At 41.6% G+C, this 8,934-nt stretch overlaps 1 protein-coding gene across 1 annotated transcript; it reads right to left on the bottom strand.

The window, feature by feature from the left end:
• Positions 1 to 1,432: 1,432 nt before the first annotated feature.
• Positions 1,433 to 7,631, bottom strand: LOC145990400 (UDP-glycosyltransferase UGT5-like). Its single transcript, XM_083126096.1, has 4 exons — positions 6,792 to 7,631; positions 5,433 to 5,658; positions 4,727 to 4,946; positions 1,433 to 1,727 (listed from the first exon to the last, which is right to left on the bottom strand). Exons 1-4 carry the CDS (start codon positions 7,629 to 7,631, stop codon positions 1,433 to 1,435), a joined length of 1,581 nt encoding a protein of 526 aa, XP_082982222.1.
• Between the last annotated feature and the right edge of the window lie 1,303 nt (positions 7,632 to 8,934).

Raw genomic sequence — 8,934 nt, 5'->3', positions numbered from 1 at the left:
CGTCAGAGCTCCAGGGTCAAATAACAATTTAATAAATCGATTAATGAAGTAATTAAACTATTTATGTGCTTACTTTTATTCATTTTTGTATTTTTAAATGCGTGATTACTTTCTTTGTAGCCTTGAAAACCAGTGAGAGTATTTCTTTCACAGAAATGAATAATTTTTAAAAGGGAAAGCTATCAGAAATAAATTACATATATACGTACACATATATTAGGTAATTTAAGTTGCTTCTCCCCCTCTCTAGATTAATAATGATCATAATGATAAAAGATGTTTGAATGTAAAATATATAAACAAAAAACGCAATGATTCCAACTCATAGAACCTCGCGCATCGCAGGGAATATGAAGTCTGTGTCAAGCAGTAAGGAACCACAATAGAAGATTGGCGCAGGGAATTGAATGCGTGTTGTAGCGATTCGAGAATTTAATATTTGTTTAGCTGTTAGTGGTTTAGTATTCGTGCTAGTGCTGTCTGTGTTTAAAGTTAAAGGCAATGGATATAATATAATATTTTCGTGTGAAAATATTTGGAACGGGATCTTTTCCGGAGAAATTGCAAATAGTTAATGTAGGTAGGCCAGTAGAATCTCTTGTACCACAGGTCTTGAACTCAAACTTCCGTGTATAAAAACAAAAATCAGGAATGCACGAGTAACTGGGTACTGGGGTAACTTGAATTTTACACTTCAATTAATATTGAGGGTTTTTATTTCACTACCGAATTCCTTTCATATTCTTTGTTCCAGGTTTTTTCTTATAGATTTATTATATTATCTTGTTTTATTGTTTGAAATTCTAAACGTAGATTAACTGCAAGTGAAATCGCACCAATTATTCGACAGTGGTCGCAACAATAAGTTAACATTTTTCACACATACATTCGTAAATCCTGTATGAATGTTGAGGTAAATTTGCAGGGAGACTTCAGGAGCGGGTGGATGAATCAAGTGTCTGAGATTACCCACTAGTTAAAACCAGCATACGCCACTGACGCCGTTGTCCAGCAAGGATTTTGCTGCCAAGAAGAAACTTGTGGACATAGGTAGGCCCACCCCTTCCTTCTCTAGCAGACATAGTAACAGAAACGAAAAATAAAGTGCGCCGATTTTGCGATTCATGATACGGAGCTGATACTTGGTTATGCGGTTGTAAAAAGTATTCAGCACTTTTCTGTTTCCTTCTGTTTTCGTTTGTTTATTATTCTTATTATTATTCATTTTATCTAACTTTGCATATTTTTTATCGATACATTACTCATTGTGATAGGAATAACACTGACTTAATTATCAGATATCCAGAATTTTTGATTTGGTGAAAAATTCCAGGGAAGTGTTCTGAAAAAATTGGGGGGGGGGGGTCGATGTGTGTGGATAAATCACTAACCATGTCAGCCCAAAAATAAGCACAACGGGAAATAGCCTTTGTCATGCTAGGCTTACACTGTTGGAAAGGTCACGCTCCGCCACTGGCCTTACAACTCTTGCAATTAAACGAACAATTTTGCACAGGACGTAGCACACTACAGCCAATGCTATCAGCGACACGCCAACGACATCTAGGAGGTAAATCTCGTACCAGCTGAGGTCAAGCGCTGCCGAACGCAGTTGCCGTGCTCCCTGGTGTCGAATGACGTACTCTGCCCAGTAGACGCTCAGTTGCACAGGGTCCACTGGCTTGTCTTTCATCACTCGCGATCTTCTCTCCATGTTCTCCCTGTAGCTGGAAAGAAAAGAAATGAAATATCGAAGAGACTGAACAATTACGAATGAAATTAAGGAGCCGGTGGTCCCCGTTCCAAGACATCTTAAGTTTTTACAACATACTGGAAATAATAAACAAAACAGTTCTGTCTTGTGTGAGATATACGTAATAGAAAATCTAAGTTCATGTGCAATTTGATGATTAATTTATTAATGGTCTCATATCCGTTTAAAATGAGATACTTCTACCTGTGAATTACAACATATCATAAAGGCACAAGATATGGAAGTATAGCTCCACATATTCTTGATGTTGCCCTTCCAGATATCCAATGTAGAGACACTGGGTGCGGCTATGCACATGGTTTATTAACAAAATTAAAATGAGTTCAGCTTTTGCTAGACGGTGGGTAGAATGTAAGAGGTGTTGGCCTCAAGATTATTTCTAAAACACATCACATGAATATCTAATGAACTAGTTCTTAATTGATTTTGTAGGAAGGTATTTGGAAGGGGGTAGGGACAGATTAAGTGATGCGAACACCAGATGACGAAAACAACAATGCTACAAAGAGCAAATGAATACACACTAGCGACAACTAAAACAATAGTAATCTCCTTCCATGCAGAAAGAAGATTATTACTCTATCACTCTTCAGAGTAAGAATTTCTAGGAAGTACGTGGCCAATAAGATAGTTTACACTAGCAGTTACTCGCCTTCGTTGACTAGCATAGTAGCCACTTGAGCTATTTCAGATTATCTTGTTAGTGAGTGGTATACCGTCTGATACCTCGGCCTGACGTTAGACAGAAAACACATCAAGGAGCTCAGCATAAAGGCTACCAGAGGCTAGGAGGACAGTTCTACATCTTCAGAAACCTGGATCTATCATTGGAAACCAGCATGAGGATCTACAAAGTCATGGTACGACCAGCAATACTCTATGTCATCCTAGCGTGGCACAACATAGCCAAATCCAACCTGCATAAACTACAAGTCTGAAACAATGCAGCGAGAAGAATTAGCGGGAACAGCCGATAAAACTAACAGATCCTGGAGGACCTGGAGCTTGAACCTCTGGAAGACGCCATCGCCGAAGAAGTTGGAAAATTCTGGATCAGCATGAAAACAATCAATCCTGAAGTCTTCAGCATACTCGGATAGTCCACCACCAGAACTTGTAACACCTTCCTTGCAAGAAGTCCTTCGGTTGTTGTAAGGGCCTCAGACTCAGCACAAGACGTACTCCAAAGCCAAGGGACAGAATTCAAACTGCCAGAATAGAGCCAGTGAACCAGCCAATACCAATGGAAGTCAGGGAAACGAAACTTCACAACAATAATTGCCAAATAATCATTAAGCAGTAGCTATTGTTGTACATAGTCGTGGCCACGTAAGCCTATTGAACTATTGCCAATATCTAGGCAACAGCTGAAGCAAACCACACGAAGATTTACGTGAATGCTCAAGAAGGAATTCTAAGCAGAAGTAATTTTAATTTTTCTGAATTGTGAATATCGTAGCTGTTTTTCGAGAGGAGACGTAAATTTGAAAACGGCTTCGCTGGCATCATTAAAGGTCCAGCCGAGCTTTACGTACAATGAACAGAAAGTTATACACGGAAGAGCGTGTTGTTGTTCAGATTTGGTGGAAACACAATCGCAATTACAGTGATGATGTTGATTTACATGCGGAACATTTTCCAAACGCCGTACATTCACCTCGGCGAGATATTCACACGTTGAATAAAAAGTTTGAACAGACTGGGTCGGTAGCGGATCTTGCTTGTTCAGGTAGGCATGTATCTGTTGCTACAGGTGAAAATATTGTAGCACAATGTTACGAACAGTCACCAACAAAATCAACACTAAGCATTCCGAGAGTATGACATATCTACGAGTATGACACATCTACAACAAAGGATTCAGACAAAGTTGAAGATGAGTCTACATTACTGCAAGGATTAAATTAAGATTGTTCTATCTATGAAGAATACATTTCTAAAAATGACTATTTATGGTACACGATATTCTTCAGTATTATAGCCTACAGCAGACAGTAAACAAATAAAACAATTCTTCCTGAATATTTTGAAAGAAATCGCAAAGTAACAGGTGAGGAAACTAACTATAAAAACAATGTAAATATTGAAGGACGTGTTTAATGTATTAAGATATCGAACACAAATGAACTCTCGTAGCAAGAGTTATTTTTAAACAGTAAAACAAGCAACAACAGCTTACTGAAGGACAGTAAGAAAAAGAATAAAAGGAAGGCTTTTGTTGGAATTTCATAGTTCTTGCTGATTTATTTTCTTATCAGCAATTATTTATGTCCAATCACGGACCTTTTTGGGTTGGAACAATCTCACTGAAAGTCAATAGTACTGTTACAACCCAGAAGTGTCTGTGATTGTACACAAGTGACAGCACCAGAAATCAGAATGATATGTGTGGGGGGAGGGGGTTATTTGCTATCATATTTAACGTACCTCTAAATATCGTGCACGATTGCATATTTGGGCTAACAGAGGGTTTGTTTGTCTACTTTTTGCCCTTGATGGGAGACAAGGTGATAAGGAAAGCGGACTGGCCTGGCCAATCACGAGGGAGACTCCTCACCTACCCCTCCTCGTCGCTAAGACGTGTCGAAGGCACTGGCCCATCAGAAAGTTCCACGTACGCTCGAAAATTATCCCTAACTTAGAGGAAAATTTACTTTATTATTATCAAGATTCTCCATATTAGTAAATTAAACTTTGTACGTAGATCAGAATCTGTTCCCTTTTTTCTAATTATTATAAACTGAATATAAAACAAATTATGTGTATAATGTAATGAATGTTATTAATTCAAAGAAAGCAGTATATAATTTGAGATATACACATATGTAAAATTACCGGCTCAAATAATTCAGCCTAGTCACGCCCCTGTCTGGTGCCGTCACTGATGCACGCAAACACGTGTTTAAGAATTCTTGTGACACCAAATAAGATAAGATCGAAGGAATAACCAACCTGGTATCATTGGCGACCTTGTCCAGGGCTTCCAGGAGCTTGTCGGCGGTGATTTCTCCAAATTCCAGCATTTCTCCAGTGCCGTCCCTCTTGGCGCGAGCAATGTTGAAGCCCTGATCGGCGAACATCGGGATTCCGACGACAGGGACTCTGTGGTAGATTGCTTCCTGCGTGCTTTGTAGGCCCCCGTGAGTTATGAACGCTCGGATCTTCGGGTGGCCTGGACAGAGAGAAAGAGAAACATTCACATCCAATCTATGAAGTTTCATACTTTAAAAATGTGCGACTAGAAATAAAGAAAGAGAAACAAATAACTTGGAAGGAAGAGAGAGAGAGAGAGAAGATAGATGGAGAAATAGAAGAAAGAGAGAGGCTGTGCCCGAAAGGTACAAAGAGCAGACCTGAAGTATGGTCTTGTCGGAAGTGACGTCACCTAGTGCAGTTCGAAAGCGCCAATTAAACGAGCAATCAAGACCCACTGCGCGTTGAACGCATCGTTACAGCCTTGAGTACTTGACCCCTACATTCATTGTAGGAGTATCGGTATCTTACCTCGTGTCCCAGGTCTGTCCTTATCCCACATGGGAGCCTAATGGTCTGTTTGGGAAGGCATGTAGGGCTAGGGTGTGTGCTTCATTGAAGTCCTCGTGAGAACACCCTGAATAATGCTAAACGATCAAGAAACAGAAGCGACAGGATATCTCACCTAGTACATCTTGCTGTGGTAGCCAGTTCTGCAGCTTCACGTTCTTCGTGACTCCTTCAGGAGGACTGCCGCTCCACTTCCACAGGACTTTCTGGGGGATGCTCCCGAACGCCTTCACGATCTCCTGTAGGATGTGCGGGGGGAAATCTTGCGGAGGGACAACGGAGCCCATGGAGAACAGGATGAACCCTGCGTCTCCAGAAGACTCCACGAAATCGGACAATTCCTGAAAAAGGGAAGAAATATTGTTTCTTAAGTTGACTGAAAAATTATCAAAGCAGCACAAATATGGTTAAAATGAACGACACACTAACAAAGGACCTATTTCACTTCGAGTTCGCAAGTGCAATGTCTAAACATGCTGACAGAAAAATCGTAGCTGCTAATGTATGTGCATAGGGGAACGAGGGGAAGTAAATGCACTCGAGATGTAGAGCGTAACCTTCTACGGACTGTATGATCGACGTTTACAAATGGTTCAAAACACACCTTTTAACTTGCACCATGAGCAATGAATGAAAAATGACGCGCCACAGCGACCACAAAAGTGTGCGCCAGCAAGATCAAAGGCGAACTTCTTCGTCGTTATAAAGCGTTTAGGGCGATCAACTAGGTGGACACTCTTACAGAATGCATAGACAATGATGCTCGTATAACGTGGTGACGAGAACTAATGGAAGGTGATGTCATGCAACCGAATTTGTCATTTGCCACTTCCTTCTCACTATCGGAAATTTCTTGCGTCCCTTTCTACCGAAAAGTCAACTTTAACAAGTGTTGCTGTAAGTATAATGTAATGCTTGCTTTGTTTAGGAATAGCCATTGGTTTGTTTTTATGTCAACACTTGTGCTGCATGCTTCGGTTTTGCCATCCGACTACGTCTCGTTCGGACGTATCACATTCGGATACCTCTCGCTGCGCCCTCTGTTGCCATTAGCATCCAATATCGAGCTGTGGGGCTTCGAACGTTGTGAACACCATTGGGCGATCGCGACCTCGAAATCCAATAGGTCCCATCGGGCACGATTTAACACTTCACCACTTTTAAATTTCCTCTCCTTTCGATCTTCGCCTCCTTCCCTCTCCTTACGATATTCATCTCCTCTCCTCTGCTTCAAGTCTTCACGTACTACTTCTATCTCTTCCTAGAGAGACGATGAGAGAATAGAAGTTGAGTCGAAAGGAGAGAGAGCGTTTCAATAAGAGTGAAAGAGATAATTAATATTATGATTATTATGTGTGGTATACCTGCTTAGTCTTTGCAAGGGCCTTCAGGAAACATATTTCTACATAGGAGACTTGACATTGGCCTGTTATAAACACATTTAGGCTAGTGATCCAAGTTGAAATTCGCTTACCTTTGGTAGAGCCTTTGGTGGCCTGCAGTGGGTCGCAGCGAGTGGAATTATGGTGGGTAGATTAGGCCGTGGGTAATCGACGCTCGGATCACTGTTGACAAAAACAAGGCTAGCATTCTTCTCTAGCTCTGACAAGGAGGGAACATCGTCACCAAGATGGAGCCTGATAATGGAGTCCATGTCTCTGAAGTAGAGGACTTCGCGCGAGAACCGCATAAGGAGAGAGAAGTAGGTGTTGTGGAAACGTTCCCAGAATCCCATGCGATCCGAGTATGGTAGATACAGGTTGGACACGTAGGACCAAGGTTGCGGGTTCCAGACGGCATTGTCGATCCACGGCACGAGAGGCGCTGAGGACATTGTGATGTAAGGTACCTGGAGCTTGTAGGAGAACGGGAAGGCGCATTCGTTCACAATGCTTCCCGTGAGCATCAGATCGAATTTCTTATCCGATGACAAGATGTCCTTGACGATTTTGGTACCCAGAAGGAATTCACAGGCAGCTTTTCCAACTGCTGGCAGGGTGAACCAAATGCAGTTCCCTCTGCCATTGAGCCTCATCTCGACAACATTTGGAAAGGGCTTCTTGATCGCTTCTAGCCATCCCTGTGGGACATGTTGCTTTATCTTGGACTTCGCAGAGTCCACGGGCAGTGGAATAGGAGCGATGAACACGACTTCATGACCCCTCTCGGACAGACCTTCCAGTATTGGCCTGAAATAGATGAGATGGGAAGTTGTGGCAAATGAAAACACAGCCAGTATCCTAGCACCACTGACAGCACAAATCGCTTGCTGAAGCAGGACACAGACCACCAACCCTTGCTTGCTGATGAACATGACTGGTGCCTGCAGTGAACCAAAACACTATGGAAAGATTGTCAAACATACCTATAGGCACAGGAGCGGCGCACATAAAAGAAGAGGTGGTTTGGTCGAAAGGATGTAGGGAACATCCATATCGGGTTGTTGAGACGTATTTGGAACAGAACAGGTTAAGCAAGTATGTCAAGAGTCCTGAGGGATAATTGTTCATGATAAGTTAGACAAAGAAAAACTTTGCTTTCAAGACCACCTTTAACAGTGGTTATTCCGAAAATAAAATAACAAACACTTGCACAATTGTGTATTTTGTCAGATAACGGGACGATGGACGATACTTGGAGGTCGTAAAGAAGTCGCAGGTCGATGACAAGGTGGCGCTTATTTCTTGCATAGTTATTTACAGTTTTATAACTTACTCTATCGTCGAGGAGAAAACGGGGTAATTTGGACACCTTAACAAAAAAAGTCGAAATGAAGAAAATAGTTGATGTACAGAACATTCGGGGGCGGGGGTTACAAATGCTCTTTCTGCTCCCGTCAAGTTATGCCTATGACGAACAGGAATTCAAAGTAAAAGACTGTCCCGATTAAATCGGGAGACACGTCTGATAGATTTACAATTGGGAAAATCATAATTAAGCGTGTAGTTGAAAACAACCTATTTTCATATATTGCATGCAGCTCTACTTTTTCTGCAATGTGGATCAAGAACTGGGGACGTGGAGAAGCACAACACTCCACGTAACCAATAGTCACGTGACCCTCTTTGCTTTCCTGTCATGTTGACCTTCGCGTGGAACACATTTCTCGGTGTTAAGACAGGCAAAATCACCCGATCATCGAAGGGTGCAATATGTGTTGCCTACCCTCCTGTATTACTTGCTCCTATTAAAGCCTTATGGGGAAGAACTTTTTCCCATGACTGTACGTACCTTTTACCTTCCTGAAACCAAACTGTTGTCCTAACTCTGTATCAACTTTAGCGCATTAGCATGTATTTAGTATTCGCACAATTTTAGCCGAATAAGATATCAGGCTGGTCGTTTTTGGTTCAGAGCATTTTTTTAGAGTTACATTTCTTCTGTAGAGGGTCTACATTCGTCGTGAAGTCTTCGTCCAATCTTCTTTCTCAAATATTTCTTTCTCCTTTCCCTCCTAGGAACTTGATTAGTTCGATAGAGCGCTCATCAATACACCCTTGTTCTTCATTATCCTCAGTGCTTGCGCGAATTCTTCCTTCAGGATGGAAAGTTCTTTCTCATCAGACACATGATTTTCATTTTCTCTAAGTACGGTGTCCGGACGATTAATTTTGTCA

Source organism: Lepisma saccharinum, chromosome 7, assembly GCF_977018435.1.
Source record: "Lepisma saccharinum chromosome 7, izLepSacc3.1, whole genome shotgun sequence".
NCBI lineage: Eukaryota > Metazoa > Arthropoda > Insecta > Zygentoma > Lepismatidae > Lepisma > Lepisma saccharinum.
Note: the sequence above shows the minus strand (reverse complement) of the source record. Positions and strands in the feature narration are given on the sequence as shown.